A 21,102-nucleotide genomic window follows, 5' to 3' on the forward strand; every position below is an offset into this window, starting at 1 on the left:
CTCCTGCTCTGGTTTATTACATGCCGAATGTTATCCTTGGTTTTATTTATCAGCCATGGGAAGTGCATCTGGGATTAAAAGGACAACAGGCCTTCAGCATGATATACTACTAGTATTAGCATCACTGCCATTTGTGCACTGGCAAAGTGTTCCCTTTTTAAGCCCTTTTCCCATACATCAAAGTTTTTTCAGAATTTTCTAAAAGTGGCTTGAGTTTGTTGTCTTTTTTTTTGCTCCAAGTTGGACTGTCCCTAAGACATATCCCTATTACCTGCTTCCTCCTCCTCACTCAGGGCTGGAGTGAACAGCCAGCTCCAGCTGAGGAGTGTGTGGAGCAGAGCCAGGGAAACACTCTGTGCTCTCAGTGCCTGAGGTGGGAGTCGGGCTGGGGCAGCTGTGCTGCTCTCAGCCTGTGTCTGTGCTCTGGGTAGCTGTGGGGTGGCTGCTGGAGGAGTGTGCAGTGGGAGAAGAGGGTACACCACCCCCAGGGCCTCTCTAATCCTCAGGTGCAGTCTGAGAGCTCTTCAGGGCATGGTTCACTTTCAGCTGGGCTTCTGAAGTGATGGGGAGACTGATGGACTGAAGAAATGCTGGCTGGTTTCTCTTGTCCAACTGGTGTTTTCTGTAGTGCCGGTCTTGACAACGTACACGTGTTAGCTTTACTCTCTTTCTGTATTCCAGCCTGCTCTTAGCTCCCCTGTGTGGGTCCTACCTGAATTAGCATTGTTTTGTCTTTAGAATTAGATGCTTTAATACTGAGCACAGCTTTCATACCTGTGTTGCAATTGGACTTGATTTTTTATTTTTTCCTTGTTGATAGCCCACTTGGTATGTGACCACACTGGAGAAGATTTAAGTTTTGATCATTTACCAAGTGTATCCTAAGGTCTTCTGAAGTTCTGCTTACAGCAAGCTGGTTTTGGTAATACAAACATATATTCCTATGGTATTTTTCTTTTTGAGTGCTGCTTTCCCTTCTGGCAGTGGGAACTTGAGGGGGAATGTGACCTTGTGTAATTATCCCATTCTTTGGCCTTTAGGATTGCACCAAGCTGGAATCAGCTGGCTTGATTTCTTCCAGTCAGCAGCTCAATAATTTCTCTTTTTAGCATATCTGAACATGGGTTAGGATGCAGGTGCAGGCAGGATTAGGGCTGCCACGTGCCCTCAGTTTCTCAGGTAGCTTTGACAGAATATTTCTAGGGATTCCTGTTTCCACACCTTTGGGCAGGAGCCACAGCCAGGTGAGGTGCACTACTCCAGGGAAATGTCTGTTGTCTCTGTCAGCTGTTCAAAGATATGTTGAGCTTTAGATATCAAATAATGTTCTTTATTACTGATTAATAGATCCAGACTGAAAGACTGAAATGACTGCTTTTGTGTTTGAGGGTGGAGAGCTCTTAATTACTGCAGCTGTAGAGAATATAAGAAAGTACAAATTAAGCCAGTGGGACTTTTTGAAACTAATTATTTTATGATCGTTTCTGTAACACTCTTTTTTCTCCCCAAATAATTCAATAACTTATTAAATAGATTTTTCTTTCATTGTATCTTAATTACTATAAATATTTTCTATTGGTGGACTAAATACCTGGTAATATTTGATTTCCATTAGATAATTGCCTTCTTAAAAATGTTTTTATTTGTGCATTCATCTTTCTTCTTTGCCAGTAGTACTTGAACACTCCCTCAAAAAATACCTAGAATTTCTTTCTTCTGTCAGGGCCACCACTTCTGCAGAGCATTAGATGTCAGACAAGCAGGGGATATTCAGGGAATGTGCTGATGTGTGTCTAATGCCACTTTGCCTCATACTCCCATGTGGTGATTTGGATTTCTGCTCTCATTTGAGTGACAATCGTGCCCAGGAGTTGTTTTTAAGGTGGCACTAGGAAAGTGCTCTCCGAAGGGGAAAAATCCAAACATTATGTGCTCTGGCAGAACATGTCTTTGTCGGGAGCCAAGGAAGCTGCTGCAGGTGAGGAGCTGGACTGTGGGGTGGGGAAAGAGAAGGAACCCAAAATACCAAGTTTTGTTCGTTTCATGGTCCCTGTTGTCCTTCTGCTGTTTGAGTGATGGAGAAGGCTCACGAGTGCAAGGCTGAGCAGAAAGCCTGCCTGGGCTTGTGGAGTGGCTAACAGCTTAGACATTTGTTCAGAACTGGTCCCTCTTCTCTTTCATTCTTGTTTTATACTCTGTTGTTCTGGTGTTCTCACAGTGTGGATACATTTGTCTTCCTTTCATCAGTAAATCAGCATCCCTGTAGAACTGAGGAGGTAGAGGGAGCTAATTTGTCAAAAGCTGCCAGCAGGTATCCAGTAATTTTGCATTGGTTTTTTTTCTCTTGCTTTATTGTATGATTTTGGTAAGTACTGTTTTCATATAATTGCATTTAAGTCTGCATAAAAGAGAACCATTAATGTTCAGGAATTTCAGAGTAAAAAAGAAATGTGGCCTATGAAAGACTGGGTTTTATTTTTTTTTAAATTGAAATGTGATGACAAAGGAAAACAGATGTTGTTTTATTATTAAAATATCCTACACTGCTCTCTACTGGAAGAGTGGAAGTCTACATTAAATACCTAAAACTATTTCTTAATCAAGAGTCAAGTTTATTCATTTTTTGAGTGTGGTAAAACTAACTTTTCCTAAGTGTGTATAGAGGTTTTCTCCCCTAAGCTTTGAAGAAAAGCACCTGAATGTTCTTTGCATATAAAGCCAATAAAGTGTTGAGGGTCAAATCTAAACTGCCAGGGCAAGAATTACTGGAGAGTTTGCTGCTGATGTCAAGGAAAGAAAGTGCACTGCTAACCTTAACAATTCACCTGGCCTTACTAAGACCTGCTGGGCACACCAGAACAGCAGCAGTCTTGTCAGGAATGTCAGGGATTCTGGATGCCTGAAGTTGTCTTACATTTAAAATGACTTTTAATTGTGCCAGCAAAGTAAAAGATTATTTACTTTTTATATTAATAGATTCTCCAGCCAAAGTACAACTCTAAATACAATTTCCATAACTTCACAATGCAATTGGACCAAAAAAATGACTTGTTCATGTTAGTGCATAGGGAAATGTCATCTACATTCTGACAAAGATATTCCCCACAAAGGGTCTGTCTTATAGCTTGTTGTGCAAGACAGCCCTCCTGGCCATAACAGAGCTGAATTTTCTCTCAGTTGCTGTCAATGATAAAACCTCTGTTGATTTAATGTGTTGAAATAGTGTCTGTTAATTTTTTTCAGCTGCATTATCTTGCAAATCTTTGCATGTGGAGTGAGCACATCTGGTTGTCTGCTAGTATTAGATTAGAAGCAGTTTGATCTGAGGAGTTTGTCTTGTATGTGGCTGGCCAACAGCTCACTTTCTTCATGGCAAACATCACTGTACATTAAAGGAACACTTAAATGGTCCTGACTGATAGGATCTGTTGGCCTCATAAGAGTTATTTCTGATTACAGACAGCTGCAAGTAAAATAAGAATGAGTAATATATTAGGAAAATAACTGCTCGTCACTTTTGTAGGGAATATGTTTGGAAGAATGGCAGACTGCAGTGAAAAATGTGTGGTAAAGAACATTGCTTTAGCTTGCTTTATGTTATACAAAGTATTAAATGCCATCTTCTTCCAACTTTTTTATGTATCCAACAAAAATTCAATGTGATCACGATGAACTTAATAGTAAACAGCACATAAATATTTGAGTCTCGTGGCATGCCTAAATTATGTATTGTGTCTGTTTGAGTAGGCATATTATGCATGGAGTACACCACCCTCAGGAGTAATCTTTTTGCTAGCTGCAGACAGTAAATGGATGTAGCAGTCATATGTAAACATTTTTCAGATGTATTATGTATTTGAACACATTACTTGTGTAAAGAAGACTTAAGCACTTAATGTGTTTATTAGTTTGCATTTAGTATTAATAGTGAATGATCTAAAGGAAAATTGTTATTTTCTGTTTCCCTTGTGTTAGCTTGACTCTAAGGAATCACTTAGGTTTCCTATGCTGGTTGTTCTGCGTGAGTCAGGATGCAGAAGGGAACCTCAAATGCTGAAAATAAACACTGACTTGCCAAGTTCCCATCTAAAGCTCTGGATCAGTACTGCTCCCTACAGGAGCCTGAGCTTGGAAAGGAAGGTTTCACATTTACCCCTTTGGCTCTGAAATTTTTCTTGCAGAAACTCTTCCATGCTGAATAAATGTATTATTCATGCCACAGCTGGACCAGCTTCCTGATGCAACAAATATTTGTTCTCTGTGTTTGTGAGAGATTTGGTGAGAAAAATCTGCTGAAAGGGTCATGATGAAATGGCCACCTTCCCATTTCATGAGGGTGGTGGGTGAGTTGTTGGTGGCTTCCCCCAGAAACCCCAATGGCAGCGTGTCTGCTGTGCCAGGGGCTGTACAAACTGCACAGTGACCTTGGCAGCTGAAGCCCCAGCTTTGCAAATACATCTGTTTGCTTAGCTTAGCTATCTTCAGTAATACCACAGTAATTGGTACCTCATATTGAACAGAAAATGATGATAGATGAGATGGAAAAGGTACAGAGCATATGAAAAAAGCAAGCAATGAAAAGCCTTCCGTGAAAGCTGTTAGCTGTTTGTTATAGCTTTACTGCATAGTCATTCTTTTGTTACAAACCTGTCTTGGTCTGAAATTCTGTCTGTATTTTCCCCAAACAGAACAGTCCAATTAATACAAATATTCAGAATATCTCCCTTTAATTGCTGGTTTTCCTTTTATTACTCTTACCACAAAATTAAGAAGGGAAGTCAAGCATGAAATGTGTAAGCAATTTTAACACACCTGAATTAACAAAAAGTACTATTGCAGTTGAAAGAGTTAGAAATAGTTACAAAAGTGCAATCCATAATACAGCCTTGTAATTTTTCTTGGTCTTAACACTTAGGCTACAATTCTTTGTATATCTGGATTAAATGTGTCTTAATTATTTTCCTATGCTTAATAGTTTATTATGCACAAGCTTGAATTCCACATCCAGGTCAAAACTGAATTTCGAATTTGGATTGCTGAGAGCAATTGAAATTGTAGTGGTGATGCCTAATCTCAAAACCAACACTCATCTGGAAGACAGCGAGTGATTTATGGAATTCTAGTGGGTTGTGTTCTGTAAATGCTGATCCTAAGGCTCGTGGTGTTTCTGTGTTCTCTGAGTCTTGGTTGTTTATTATTTCTTTTGTAATTTACTGAGCAAACGCCATGAGTTTTTCTTCAGGTCTTGTCAGTCTTTGAAAGTGCTTTCAGCAGTTTATCTTTCTGCTCAGAAATCTACTTCTCCCTCCCCTCCATGATCGTAAATGGTAATTTCTGGTTTGGGGAACATTACTATAAGCTTTAAAATTCAGTGACATTTAACAGATTCCCCAGCCACAGCTGGGGAATTTGATTTTCTGAGGCAGTAGTGTGAATTATCATGAGGTACAAGCTTCTGGGAAAACTGTATTTGTGGAAGGTACTGTTTGTGGAAAGATTGGTCTGCTGCTGGGATTTGCTGAGTACAGCAAAGATACCTTCATCCTTCTTGGACTGTGAAGCAGAGTAGAGTCCTGGGGAAATGACTGATTCTTTCTTAGCTTTACCAGAGCTTGGTCATCTGGATGGAAGTAAGTAAATAAGAAATGTAGGGCAGCCCTGTGCCCTTGTGGAGAAGCAGCTGCAGGCGAGGCAGCATAACCTGGGGCATCTCTGTGTGTGCATGACCCAGTTCCACCAGAGGCCTGGCCCTGAATCTGCATTGGCAACTCCTGGGCTGCCTACACTGGTACTGGTGCTGCCAGTTTGGAAAAAGCACAAGGATTAGGGAACAGCCAGGGATGAAGCATCTGTCTGAGTTTCTCCATGGGCAGCAGTGACCTCTGCTCTGCTCACTGAGCCTTGTCCACACCTGCAGTTCTTGTTCCCTGTGTTTCTGCAGCATTCCTGCTCTGTGTATCAAGTACCTTGTGTGCTCACAAACTTTCAGCAGTTAAACTTCTGCCTCCTGTGTTCTGCCAGGTGTGGAGGATTTAAGCTTGCTTGTCTGCAGATATCTGGTAATGTTGGTGTTTCAGCCTTCCTCTTAGACTCTCATGTGATCTTACCTGCTGGTTTGGGGTTTTTTTGCTCACGTATATATTCACTCCTCTTTCCCTTTCTGTCTCTGCCACGTGCAGTATCCATCATGTCCAAGAATCTTTCTTCCTTCTTTACGTGCATTTTGTGCAGCCATCACTTTTCTAGGCAAGATCACCCCCTCAGTCTACAGTCATCAGAGGTGTTGTGTGAAGGACATCAAATCAATAGCAGAGCCCTCTGCTCTGTTCTTCCAAAGCCTTGGTCTCCTGGAGCATGTAATCATAGAGAATATTGGCAGCAGATGTGTGTGGTGTTCTGATTTACACTCTTGTTTTCAAGGCAGCATGTCATATTTCAGTCAGTAGCAAATATCTAATGAGGCTTCACTGTTGGTGGAGCTGCACAGTTTCTTTGCAGGAATACCTTGAGCACACTGACTGCACTAAACATGTTTGGAAGTTTTAATAGAACCAAAAACTCCAGAGTTACTCTATTTAGGTTGTCTGTATCTTGGCAAATTTAAATCCCTTTCAAAATGGCTGGGACTTAAAAATTGTACATGGCTCTGTGTGTCATGGTACACAGAAAACTGTACTTTGGGGAAAAAAGGGAGGGTTTTTTTTTTTCCTGGAGGTATTTTAGCATATATATGTATATGATGTGACTTAACTGCAGTTCAATGTGAAAATTTGGCAACAGAAAATCAATTAGTGATCACACAGATGGGTTTCAGGCAGGATTATCATACATTTCGTAACAGCACAATAGAAGACAAGTGTGATTGTACAGAAAACAAAAGCATTTCAGTGTACAAATAAAGAAATAAGGTCCTTTTGCACTATTATGCTTTGTATATGAAAACATGTTTGGTTTTCATTAAAGCCTTACTTGGTAAAAGTGTGACTTGTAGTAGAAACTACTTGAATATTATTCTTGTTTTACATAGGCTGGAGCCCAGTTTGTGTAAATCTGTGTTACTATACCAAGCAGCTCTGAGAGGAAAATCAGTTCTTTTAATTTATCTTACATCTTGTGTGAATGTTTTAGTGACAGAATCCAAATTATTGGCTCATGTTTTTTCATGGGAGGAATCTTCCATCTGTATTTTGTGTGCATTTTTTTATTATTTTCTAAAGAGAGTTATTACCAAAGTGGTAATTTCCCTGTGGAAAAAGGTACTTGAACTTCTAATTTACAGATTTGTATAGGATTTTTTTAAAGTCAGTTTTGATAATGCTAATATTAGTATAGAATGTAATTCTTGTTATTTTCTTCAATAGAAATAGCTGTGTGAAGGTTTTATTTATCAACTACTGAAACAATTGCCTTTCCAAAATGCCGTTCAAAAATAATTGGAAAATAAGATTACTCAAGTTGATTAGGCCTTTAAATGCATAACTTACTGCTCACAAATTGCATTTTTTTTCAGTTTCTAGGCAGTACAGAAGTGGAGCAGCCCAAAGGCACAGAAGTTGTAAGAGATGCTGTTAGAAAATTAAAGGTAAGAATTTTTTATGAGACATAAATGGAATGTATTCTTACCCTCTTTTCTAAAACACGTTGTTGGTTTTCTAGGTGAGTTCACTGGCTCTGGAAGTATTGCTTTTACTCATCTCTTTGGTGTGTAGGTTCTTCCTTATGATGTCTGTATGGTCAGGTGTTCTGCTGTCTACAATATTTAGTTGTCCTACAGATTTTACAATAACTCAGAAATATTTATAAAGTTAATGTATTTCAGTGGCTAATGCTTCTTCCTCAGGCTTATTAAGGGCTTCATTAATACAAACTGAGGTAGCAAGAATTTGTTTTAGCTGCCATCCCAAGCTGTGGCTGAGGAAATCAGGCTTTTGCAGTTTCCTCTTGGCTCCATGTGCTTGGGCACAAAGTCCCTTGGTGGACAACTAAAAATATCAGAGTGCAAGGACTTGCTGAGGCTTGTTTTCAGTGAACATGGCTTTGCCTTGGCTGCTCAGAGCTCTTCTGACACTGAGCTGGGGAGGGAATGCTGATTGTTCCAGTCCACTCACTGCCTTGTTCCTGTGGAATTGCTTCATGCTTAGCTGCTCTGAGCTATTGGCCCTTCAGTTTACTTAGATGTAAAAAATCTTTCTCCCTACTATTGCATTTTTCATAACTTTCTTGCAGGCTTTTCATTATTCCTTTAAACAGGTTCCTTGGAAATGGGCAGGAAACGTGGGGAGTCAATATTGAAAAAATTGATTGTGTTATTACCATACTAAAGAAATGCAGAAAGGAAACAAGAGATTACTCATGCAGCTCAGCTTTTAAGGCTGAGTTTTCCCTTGAGAAAGCCATCTTTACCAGATGGATCAGTAATCTTATTAGGGTATTGAAACACATTCTTTGCTGTTGTTTTCACTCTATCAAGATAGTACAGCTGCCTTTAAAGATTCATTTAGCTGATTCTTGGAGTTTTTTATGCCAAAACCACTTTTTTGTGCTGCAGATAGTGTCATTATTGCCCAGTTGTTTTCAAGTGTTTTAGGCTAAGTTTGGCACTTTTTTATGCATGGCAGCATTCTGTCAGTGGAAACAAAGTGGGTTTGTGTGCACCTTGTGTCGTTTGTCTTTATAAAACTCCAATACCCCCAGAGAAATCAGCTCTGTGCAGAAATCCGTCACAGTGATATCTTGATATGCAGCAGCTTTGCTTTTGTTTTAAATGTGTTTGATTGTACTCCTGAATAAACAAAATGCTGAGTGTCTCTGTCCAACTGGTGGAACCCCAGGCTGGCCTGGACTCTCACTGATCTCTGGAGGCTTTGGGTGGGTTGAATTTTATGATTTCATACATGGGAATTGTTTTCTCTGAGAGAGGGTCCCAAAATTATTTCAAATAACTGCTCTCAGAAGTGTGGGCAAAGCCAGAAATGTGATGTGTGCCTTTATGGTGTCACTGGAGTATGCAGATTCCGACTCTGACTTTTTACACACATTCCATAAATAAACCACCTTGGAGATAGAAATCTGAATAGCTGCTAGAATTGCATTATTTTCTTCAAGTCTGGAATTTTGTAGCTTAGATATCAAGTATTGCATGTGATCTTACATAATCACAAGTTTATTAGAGACCTTCCAAAGTAAATAAGCATGACTTTAGGAAGGACTTGGAACAGAATTTTCAGAGCAATGAAAATGATTTTTTGTTTGAAACAATCCCCAATTAACTGAATACTCATTTGAAGACTGACTTACGTTGTGCATCTGTAGTCTTTGAAGAGAAGCCTAGAGGTACTAGCTTTCTTTATTAAGCACATATCTTTTTTGTTTTTATAAAATGGTAATTAAAATTTTTTAAGCAATTAAAACAGCTTGAAAAACTAAAGTCAAAAAGAAATGTTGAAGAAATATAAAGTGGTTTTGGGGTAGCAGAGTTTTTAGAAAACATGTAGCTTCTGGTGTCATATTTATATTTTTAAATTATCTGGGTTTGCTTTTAATAGCGATGTTATTAATCCTAATTTGTTTTTAACGAAAATGAATAGCTGTCAGAAAAACAACTGACACTTTCCTAATGTTCAGAGCTATTTTTACAAGTGACATGCATCACTCTAATAAGTTTCTGAAGTCACATGCTCCAGTGATATACAGACCATGAAACCTAGCCACCAGAAAGCATTTTTCTCTGAGCCCTCCTGTCACCAAACTGTCAGAGTCAAGATCTGATATACAACTGTGTACTTCTCTAAATCATCTCAAAGCCCTTAACTCAGCACAAAATCTCGGGCTGCCCAGCACAGAAACTGCAGCTCCCATGCCACAAACTGGTTTTTCCCAGCAGATGGAGCTGATGTTCTACAGAAACATAAAGTATCTTGGACGAACTTTTTCGTGATGCTTTGTTGTACTTTTATCCCAAATACAACTTTTATATTTTCTTGACAATTTTTCTGGTACAGTTGCAATTAGAAGATTAGTTTTTTTTCAAGCAATTATGTTTAATTTTTCTAGAAGATTCTCCAGTGGTTTTATGTAGGTGAGATTTCCCCTTGTGTTTTCCAAGTGCTTGGAGGTGTACTGGAGGAGAGAGAAGAAACTTGAACAGTAATGTTTTACAATGTGCTTGTTTATTTATTTGTAAGCTAAGATAAAATATTGTCATAATTTATTACAAAACATGTTTTCCTTCAAGTTTTCTAGTCAAACTGAAACAGAAGCTTAAGCACATGGCACCCAGATGCTGGATCCAAACATGCCTATGGTCTTCAAATGTCTACGTGTTGTCAAATCACACTTTATTTTATTAATTGAAATTATTACTTTCCTTGATTAATGAATTTTTTAACTTCCCAATCAGACCATAAGAATGAATTTGATCCTTCTTATAAAGTGTAAGAAGAGTTGCCAGAGGTGGAAACAGGTAGAAAGAGCAGCAGGACAGATGGAAGGAAGGGGCAGCATAACCAGAGCAGTGGTAAGAAAGCTGCATGGAGGAGTGGTACAGGAAGAAACCAGAATAAACACCTGAGTTTTGGGCTGTTTCTTCTGCAGTCTTCCAAGGGATGTTTTGTGAGGGCCAAACTTGAGGCTGTTTGCTTCCCCAGCTTTCAATTCATTATCCTTTTTCCTTCCACTTTTCTTCTGTAAGTGGAGATGACCAGACAAAACGCAAATAGAATAAATCACTTTGAAACCACTTGAAATATTTTTCATCATGCCCTTGACCTCTAAGGATACACAGAGTGAAGAGTGCTGGTTCACACACTTCCACACATGCAGAGATGCTGTCCTGCTGCTGCCCTTCAAGGACCATCTGTGGATGTTGTTCTGAGCTCCCTCCCATGTTAAAGCTCAGTTTAATTTGTTGTTGAAAGGACAGAGGAGGGTGGAGTACAGAGAAGCTTCTAATATTGGGATAAAGAGATTTGCAGCCAAGCCTTCCAGCCATGACTGTTCTCTTTGAAGTACTGCAGAAACCACAATTTGTGGTTCAGGACCAGTCAAGGACATCCTGAAGACCAAAGCAAGTCAGATGAGAAGAGCTGAATAAGAGAATACCTGCTTACCCTGCCTCTCAAAAAAAGTAAAATTAAACCCTGCCCCCCACCCCATAAGAAAAAATCAACCAAAACCAACCAAACAGGAAAAAAACAAAAACAAAAACCAACCACAAAAAAAAACTGCAGCAAACCCCCAAAACTCCATGCCACCAGACAAAATGACCAAAATATCTTAAAACTGCAACAACAAAGCAGCCCACCCCCAAATAAAACAAAACACAGAAATTCTGTCCGGAAGTGAGAGATGGAAAAAAGACTGCACTGTATTGTGTCCTACGCTGTGGATAATAGATAGATAGTCTTCCTCTCGGTCCAGTGTGTGTCCGGAAAATAAAATACAACCTATTCCATAGACATACACTTCTGGATGGCTTTTTTCCTGCAAAGATGATTATTGAGAGATTGAATTTTGCATGTCAGTGGCCTTTTCACCCTTTTTCTCCTCTTGACAGCTATTTTTCAGAGGCTATAATTTCACTATGCCCACATCAAATGCCCATTGAGAGTTTGTACCATTACATGGCCAATCAGGTGACATGAAGGCACTGGGAAAAAAAACAAACGGGGCCTGTTGGGTTTTTTTCAGACATGTTTCCTTACAATGAATGTTGTAATGGGAAAAAAGGATGAAAAGCATTTTCTCCAAGACAGGTTACAAAATCATCCCATCTTATCCAGTGACCCTGCCCTAAACCAGGGCTCTTTTTTAGGTGTGAAGTGCAATGTCTGATTTGGTCACTGGTCACCTGCATTAAATGAAAGAGTTGAACCTCTCTTCCCTGAGATGAAGATTAGCATCCAAATCACAAGAACATCTCCCTTTTGATGTCTCAACTATTTTAAATTTAATCTTGAATTGTGCAGGAGGTGTAAATATTAAAGAGAAGCACATAGTTTTGATTGCATGACTTAAATCGATTCATAGATCTATAGAGGTAATTAGTCTTAACAATTAATACTTTAGCTCCAGTTCCTGGCTGTCTTAAGAACATGATTTTTTTTCCTCATGGCATTTTTGTTGGTTATGGTTCGATAAGACTTGATACCTAAACACATCAAATTTAATGTTAATAACATTCTTAGAGTATGCATTTTTCCCTGCTACTCTAATAAATTACAAAATATATGGATGCTTTTTCTTTTTTTCTATTTTTTAAAGCTAAGTTGAACTGTAGAAAATAGGTTTATTTGTATCTGTTCCTTTCCCTAAAAATGCCATGAAAATATAATGTTAATTCTGAAGCAGTTGAACATAAACTAGCCCATCCCACTGAGCTGAACCAAATCTGGAGTTCGTGCCTGAGAGCATTATATGTATAAACTAACAGTTCAAGAATTTGGCCCATAGTGTCTCTTCTTAAGCCATACTGTGATTCATTATAATTTTATATTATTTTCCATTTTTATGCCAATGGGAGGCTGCAGATTTTTACCCTCTTAAATAATCTTGTTACTGTGTGAGATACAAATATTATTTGGTTTCAAATGTGTGCTGATAGAAAAATATAATGCTTGTACATCTCCCAGGTCCAGAGGTCCCTTGGGGGTCCTCCTTAGGTAGAAGCAAAGACTAGAAATAAATAAGAGAAAATTCCTGATACCTGACTCAGTGATGGGATGTGCTGGTCAAACCCTGCTCAAGTTTGGGAGGTGGCTGAATGTGGCACTCTGGAGAATGTCAGCTATAAAAGAAATTGCTGATCAGTATCTGTGTGCTGTCTGTTATTGCACAGGACAGTGGGCAGGAAAAATACTAAGAAAGGAACTGCCACAGATTTTCTGAATTAATCTTTGTGTGTTCACTGCACCCAGTAAACCTTTGGTTAAAAAGCTCATTTGTCTCAATTCTGTATGGAGGGGGTTCTTGGTGATTGGTTTATTTCACCATTGGCCTGGTTTTGATTTTGTGGAGTGTCTTAAAGTGGGTTTTCCAGCCCTCTGAGAACTTTGCTAAATATCCTGTGAATTTTTCCTCTGTTTTGTCAACATCCTTCTGCATTTGAAACTCTCAGCAGATAACATTTCAGTGTTTTCTGACAAGCAGCTGATGCAGTGAAGCCATTCGTGTCATCTTAAGGGTGTCTTTGAAACACCTTCCCAGTTTTGGTTTCATGACAAGGTCCTCACTTAGTGGAAGTTCTACAATGTGATTACACTTCATTCTTCATCCTTTCAGGGCAGTCTCCCAGGAACCAGAGTTTGTTGCCATGTGTGGGGTTTGCAGGATTGCTTGTAAGGAAACAAGGAGCTCTGTTGAGATACCAGCCTGTGCTGTTCTGCTTCATGAGGCTTCTCTCTGTTGTTTGCCCCTTCATCAGCCCTTGTGGTCTGCAAGCTTCCTCTGCAGCAATTTTAGATTTCAGATCATTAGTTCGTTTTCTCCCCTTTTTTTCCCCTCTCATTTTCTCTGCTTGCAGATTTTATCAGCTTTTTTTTTTTTCTCCTGGTCATTGTTCAATAATGTCATGCTTAAGAAATAAACCCTGCTGGAATACATTAGAAACATATCTTCCCAATGACAATTTCCTGTTTATAACTACATCTGGAGACTAATGTAACTAACTTAACTCATACTTTCTTTCTGTTGCTTCACTTGTTTAAATATAAGTGGCATAAAAATGCAGATGCTTTTTCTACTTGGACAAGCTGCATTTTTTGAAATATATTGATCACTAATTTAATCTTACTTGAATTATCTAGTTATTGAACTGTATTTCTGCTTTTTGAGAGTGAAGACATGGTAGAGTCAGTTTGTTCACCCTTTTTTTTTGAAATTGGCACAGAACTGCCTTCTGGAACTTCCTCAGTGTTGTAAGTCTTCTTGACTACTTGGAGCGAGCTTTGGCCAGCTGTTCTAAAACTTGTGCAAGCTATTCACATCACTTACTTTAAAACCTTTTTCTTTAAAACTTCTTTAAAAACTGCAACTTTTTCATGTTGTAGCTGTTGTTTTAGACTCTGAGATGGTTGCTGTTGGAAAATCAAGCATTCCATCATCATTCTCAATATATACCATGAGTTTAACGCAGTAAAATCAAACAGTATTTGTGCTTTTTCTTAACTGCTGCACAGAAATTCTTGTGCATCACTTGTTTGCAAAGGGACATTTCCAAAAGGTCAGGATTTGCTGGAGTTCCAGGCTGTTTCAGCATGAGTTTTGCCCCAGGGTTATCTGTTCCATGGGTGTCTTCCTGGGCACCATCGAGTGCATTGGAATTGAGATGTCCAGACTGTCTGGCTGATTTTTGGATTTTGTAGTCATTCAATTTAACCTGGCAAAGTGCAGAGTACTGAGAAAAGGGATCACACATGTGCTTCAGGTCCCACCCTCTGAAGGGACATCAGGAAATTACAACTCAGAGAGGAAAGCTGGTGCATGCAGCTGAGGAATAAATCCATGGTCTGAAAATTATCTAACGACACTCCAACTTTTGTATTTGTCTTGGGGGGAAAAAAATATCTGGGCAAATAAAGCAATGGTTGCCCTATTTTTTTCTTCTTTAAGCACAGACTAAAGGCTAAATTTGCAGTATAAAATTTAGGAGAGATTTTGTGTGGTTTAATGAGTGATTTTTATTAAATAAAACATATTTTATCTCTGTAGTGAATTTTAATTGTTCTTTAAAGTCAACAGATGCCATTGGACAAAATGCTGTAAACCAGCAGTTACAATTTTTAATTTTATTTTCTATAAATTGATTTTAAAAAATTAAGATATGCATATGGAATGGTATCTTAATAAATACAGGGATTAATGTCTATTAAAAGTGTATGTAGCAAGACATGGGCTTGAAGTTAAATTTGCAGATGGGAAAAGGATGTGTTGCAAGAGGCGTACACATGATGCTGAAGAAGCAGGACTGGAAATTATATTTTCTTGACTTTCAACTAATTGGTGTTCACAAGTTGTCCTGTATGAAATATAAAATACTTTATATTTTATGAAGTACTTGTCCAGTGACTGTAGGCTTTCTAGATGTTTATATGCAAAATAGGTGTTTAAGAGTTGGTTTTGAGAATGGCACAGAGTAGTTTAGATGGGGGATAGTTGTTTGGGGTTTTTGAGGTGGGAGGGTGCTGTTTGTTTTACCAAGTGTGTGATAGTTATCAACCATTGGGGTGCAATAATCAGTAATGAAGTGTCTGAGTAAGTCCTAAATTCTGTGTGAATAGGATAAATTATAAATTAATGTTCAGCTATCAAAAGTTCAATAAGTATGCCTTCCAAATGAGGAATAAAATTGTCAAGAAGGGAAAAACAGGTTCATTTTGTGCTTTTGGGGTGGTTCTGCAAACCAGTTAATAATTTGCCATGAATGAAGCTGCCTGTAAGCAAAATGAAATAAGAGATTAACAGTCATGTTGTGTAAAGCACTTGTGTTATGGGAAAATTTTGCAAGTACTGGTTGGAAAAAGATCAGAGCGAAAATCCAAACCCTGAACTATCACTTAAATAAAAAAATAATGGTAATCAGAGATTGGAAGGATTCCTGGGAGAGGTGTCAGTTGGCTACAGCTGAGCACCTCACAGTCACAAGGCAATTCAGGCTTGTGTCTGATGGGACAGCACCCTTGGTGGCACCCTGAAATCTTGATGGCACTGAAAGCCATTGTCCAAACTGGCTTCTGATACAGAGCATTTGTGCTGGTGGGGGTTACACACCCAGTTTATTCTGGAATGGGAATGTTGAAGATGGCTGTGTTCAAACATAGAGCTCTGAAGCAGAGACTCCACCTTCTGGCCATTAGTGGATCTCCACCTTATTTATGCATTCGAAAATGCCATTCCAAGCTGTCAAAGACTTGGGAGTAAAAGGGCAACAATTTACTCTGGCAACAGAGAAAAATATGGAGCAATCACATACCCAAATTTAGGGCACTTCTGAACTGTCATGCAGGGGTAAATTTGAGATACTGTGCTGATTTTATAGGCAGTGTTCACGAGAGAAAGAGTGAAAGGTAAGGATGGAAAGTGTATTGGATAGAAATTATTACCTAACCCAGTCATATAAAATGCTGCCTAGCCACCATCTAGTGGGCTGCAGGCAAATAAATTCTGAGAATGAAATACATCTAGTACTTCTTAGGCGTTGGCAACTGTAGTGCTTTCAAACTGACCCCATTTAAAACAACTGATGGAATATCTTGTGGGGTACTTCCAGATACTCCTTTCTGCACAAGTATTGGAGTGACAAGTATTTGAAGTATGCAAAATCTTCAATTAAGTGCATAAGAAACAGATAAAAGTTTCAGGGGAACATGCTAAGTAATTTTAAAATGCTTATTCCTGAATTTTAGGAACATTCTGTAAGTGTGCAGTTAGAAATGCTGCTCTATGCCCAACTGAGACTCTTGGAATAGTTGGTGTTGTTAATGGGAAGCTTATTGAAGAAGGAAGGAAACAACTTCAGGTGGAGGGAGTTGAGAGAAAATGAGAATTAATAAAAACAAATAAACCTTATATCGATGTGATTGCTGTTGTGCTTTTTTTGTTTCAGTTTGCAAGACATATCAAGAAATCTGAAGGCCAGAAGACACCCAAAGTTGAGTTACAAATCTCAATCTATGGTGTAAAAATTCTAGATCCAAAAACCAAGGTAAGAAACTTACATGGGCATTTTCATGCTAAACTAGTAAATATTTTTTTCTCTGGTTTTAAGGTTTTCATTGGTTTGTATTTTTTAAAGTATTATAACAAAAGCCATTTTGTTGATGGAAAAAAGTCTTTGAAAATACCATATTTTGTTGCAATACCTGGGTGACATCTTCACAGGCAGGTACATGATAGTCGTGAAAGCACGCTGTAGCTGATGTGGCATTCAATTTTTTTAATCCTTTTACAGCAGAACTTTTAAACTTTGGAGAGGATGAAAACAATGACCTAAATAATTAACTCTGCATATGATAAAAACCCTTCCATATATATGTTGAATATTGAATTTGGAAGATTCTTTTGTTCCTACTTCTTAATAGTGGAGTAATTGCTGCATGCAGGCAGTGGCAATGCCTTTTCTCAAATGGTAGCTGTAGTTCAAAGCTTGCAGCTCATTTTTGCTTCAGACTCTTCACACAACCAGAACTCAACAGCTCACACACAGGCAGAGTGAATAAGAAATATCCATGTCAACTTTAATTGGAGTTTTTGCATTTTCCCTGTGCAGTAGGGCATAAGGAAAACCCCAAATCCTGGCAAAAACTGTTTTAAAATAACAGTTTGAAATGCCAAAAGATCTTAGGCCTCCTGCAGAGATTAGCAGAAATCTGTGGGATATATGTTCCTGGGGGAGTGGGAACATTCTGATCTCTTAGCAATGTTGTTATTACAACTCAAGTAGTAATCAACTGTGAGCAGTCTTTTTATCTCCCCCACTTCGTTTCTTGTAGCTCCATGTAAATTTCAATTGAGTTTTCCTTCTTTTTGCATGGTTTATAAATGCTTTAGGAAGTTCAATTTCATGTTATCAGCACTAATTAAAGTCTTTTTTGCAGTGTGTTTTTCAAACAAAGCACTTGAGTAGGAATATTGGGTTTTAGTCAGACAGCAACTATTAATGGCAGTAGGAACAGGAGCACAGCTTATATATCAGGACCTGATTCTATACTTAGCCCTCAAAAAAAGGATTATAGAAAAGTGATTCTGTCCTTTAATGATATAAAATAATTGTATGGGTCTGTAAACATCGCAGTGGTGGGGAAAGCACTTCTTGTTATTTCTGTGTGCTCAAGAGCTACAGGACAGGGATTTGGGACATGGCAGAAATTGAATACTCAGAACAGCTGTAAAGACTGAGAAAATGAACTCACTTGGGGCAAGGGGAAAAGATTGCCCATAGGATGCATTTTTTGGCTATGTGGGTGTCTGCAAAGAGGGCATGGCCTTGTTTATGGGCTCACAGCAAGCTGGGAACCCCAGTGCTGCATGTTTTTTAACAGACAGTAGTTCACGTCTAAAAGACATATTTTCCTTTAAAGCAAATACTGCTTTCCCATGTAATAAGCCAAATAAAATAAAATACCAAGAAGAGACTTGTTGAAGAAAAACAACAAAAAAACTAGCTGAGATTATTTATTTCAGTCTTGTCAAGCTCTTGCAACTGAAGAGCAGGTTGCCATTGCAACTTTTTAAATGGCTGGAAATTGTTTTTTAATGGGAAATTAGATACAGTAGCAAAAGTATACAAATAATAATGCTTAAAAGCTGCTTATGTGGCACCTCAAGTAAACAAGTATTTGTGTGTCAGATTTATTTCTCTTTGCTTGGTTAGCAAAGTCATTTCTGTTTTCTCTATTTAATGTAGCAAAGGACTCATTTCAGTAAATCATTTTAACAAATCTTGGGAGATGATGAAATCTAAAGATCTTGTGCACCTGGAAAAATGATGATTTTACATAATCAGGCCCTAAATAAATTGCAGAGGTATGCAAAGCAACAGTAAAATCAGTTTTCTAGAACAGAAATTACTCTCCAAATAAACACTTCCAGATAAATGCTGTCCAAATAAACTTCCTGTTTACATTCAGTAAAATCAGGAGTAGTTTTTAGATGAGTTTGCTAACTTCTGTTATGCATTAAGTCCATTTCTGGGTGCTCTCATGTGTAATGAGAGGCATTCAAAAACATTAGTGAAGCTTGCCTGCTCTTATGAGGAAATCCAGATCTTTCCTTTGTGCATCTTTATCCTGTGAGTGCTGGAATTTCTTTGAAATTACCAATCTGTCTGTTTGCAGGAGGTCCAGCACAACTGTCAGCTCCACAGGATATCCTTTTGTGCAGATGACAAAACTGACAAGAGAATATTCACTTTCATCTGCAAAGACTCAGAATCCAATAAGCACCTGTGCTATGTGTTTGACAGTGAAAAGTGTGTAAGTACCCGGGGTGCTCTGCAGGGCTCGAGGGCACTGAGCTGCTCCTGGCTCTGCCTTGGAGTGAGGGAGGAATGGTCAACAGGAGACAGCCTGCCTTTTAACTGGGACACAGCTTTTCATGCCACTATGGTGTCTTGCAACTTAGATGCATTAAATTAAGGAAAAGTCCCTTACTTCAGTGATCTGAGGTGGTTTTCTGGGATACTTTCTCTTACTGCCCAGCTCAACATCCTGGGGGAAGCATCTGCAATACTCTTGGAGAACAGGCTTTGCATCCCACCAGGCTGAGATGTTTGCACAGCTGTTTGCAAAGATTACTGCAGCTCTGGGGCTGAGATACCCTTGCAGGCTTTTCTGCTCATGTGTCAGTCTCTGGTTTTAGTGTTGGTGTTTTTGTGTGTTGTTTCTTTTTTTGGGTTTTTTATTATTTTATCACAGTGAGGTTCTCCCTTCTTTATCCACCACTTTCACTGCCACATCTCTCAAGTTTAACAACACAAAGCACTCCCAGATGAGTCATTGCACCAAGAACAGACATTCTCTGGTGTCTGAGAGTCTATTTACTTTCTCTGCTAAAGTTCTAAGCAAATGGTGTATCCATATGTTTACCTTTTATTGGTCCTGCTTTGGAATCACTTGTTTCTGAAACCTTGGTGTCCTTCAGCAGTTTCCTGTAGGCTTATTTTACCCCCATCATTTTTGACAGACATATTCTGTGCTGACTGTATAAACACATCATAACATAGGATATGAATCAGCATAGAACTAGTAAATTATTATACTTTGCACCTACAAATGCAATATCTGTGGGCTATTTTTCTGGATATTTGTAGTTGGAAATGATTGGGCAGTTAAATAATTGTCTGCAGTATCCTGAGTGAGCTTTTATGGTATTCACAAAAATAAGTGTTGAAATCCAGATTTAAAATCAATAGGGGTCAAAATATCCATTGGCATGAAAACATTATTTCATTAAATCTAAAAGACTTAATTTCATGATTGAACAGGCTGTAAATGCTTCAGAAATCATCAGGAAAAGCCATTGTGCACTATGGTGTCTGTTTTTATGGAAATTGAGGACATAATTTCTACTGATAAATCTCCTTTCTTATCCGAAGTATTTTTACGTTCATTTTACATATTTTTGCATTCAAAATGCTTTCATAGCATTTTGCTAAGGTATTTTGCTGAAGGGTGCTTGTGATGCTCCTTTGTAGCCTTGGCTTCATGGTGGATGGGGCAAAGCATTTGGATATGATGCATGGTATAAATTATTTTGTGATATTCTGAAATGAAAGGAGCTCCAGCAAATATTCCTAATTTACTAATTTCAGTCTTATGTTTTATGTAAAGGCAGAAGAGATAACTTTAACAATTGGTCAAGCATTTGACTTAGCTTACAGGAAATTTCTGGAATCCGGAGGAAAAGATGTTGAAACAAGGAAACAAATTGCAGGTTTACAGAAAAGAGTAAGTTCTGAACTTTTTTGTTCTCTCTAAGAGATAAAAGTACATGCTGCTGTATTTGTATTAGCTCTTTCTAAGAGATAAAAGTACATGCTGCTGCTTTTTATGGAAGCATAATTTCCAGCATTATTCTCAGATTGCGAAGGTAAAAAAAAAATACTGAAAAAAAATCTGTTAAAAAATATTTCATGTTTTGCTGTCCTCCAAGGATGTGGAAAACAAAGTTTGAAATATGGAGGATACTGAAAATGTTTTATAGTCAGATAAAGAGTTAAAGCTTGATTCTAAATCACCAGGTCTCTGATGAAACTTATGTTTAGTGGATGCTGTTGTTGAAATCCATGACTATCCCAATAGCTGTTGAATAACCACTTGCTTTGTAGATTCAAGAATTAGAAACTGAAAATGCAGAACTGAAAAATAAAGTTCAAGATTTGGAAAACCAGTTAAGGATAACACAAGTGCACGCGTCTCCAGTAAGTACCTGACATAACTCTTGTGTCTGGGGTCACTCTGTATTTATAATCACTTGATGATCATTCTGAGCATCCCTGCTGTTCCCAGAGATTGCCATTAGCATGCAGTGATCAAGCAGCACGTGTGCTGAAGGGCAGTGTCACTAACAATGACAGAGGGACGAGCCAGCAAAGTGCAAATTGCAGTC

At 38.4% G+C, this 21,102-nt stretch overlaps 1 protein-coding gene across 5 annotated transcripts in view; it reads left to right on the forward strand.

Moving 5' to 3' along the window:
• Positions 1–21,102, forward strand: part of GULP1 (GULP PTB domain containing engulfment adaptor 1) — a 143,120-nt gene that overhangs the window by 95,148 nt on the left and 26,870 nt on the right. For all 5 annotated transcript variants that reach the window (XM_005486942.4, XM_026793328.2, XM_005486941.4 and 2 more), the window contains 5 exons: positions 7,511–7,582; positions 16,601–16,699; positions 18,831–18,968; positions 20,325–20,441; positions 20,822–20,914. In XM_005486942.4, the coding sequence (XP_005486999.2) occupies positions 7,511–7,582; positions 16,601–16,699; positions 18,831–18,968; positions 20,325–20,441; positions 20,822–20,914 (519 nt within the window). The remainder of the gene's footprint in view (positions 1–7,510; positions 7,583–16,600; positions 16,700–18,830; positions 18,969–20,324; positions 20,442–20,821; positions 20,915–21,102) is intronic.

Source organism: Zonotrichia albicollis, chromosome 10, assembly GCF_047830755.1.
Source record: "Zonotrichia albicollis isolate bZonAlb1 chromosome 10, bZonAlb1.hap1, whole genome shotgun sequence".
Classification (NCBI taxonomy): Eukaryota; Metazoa; Chordata; class Aves; order Passeriformes; family Passerellidae; genus Zonotrichia; species Zonotrichia albicollis.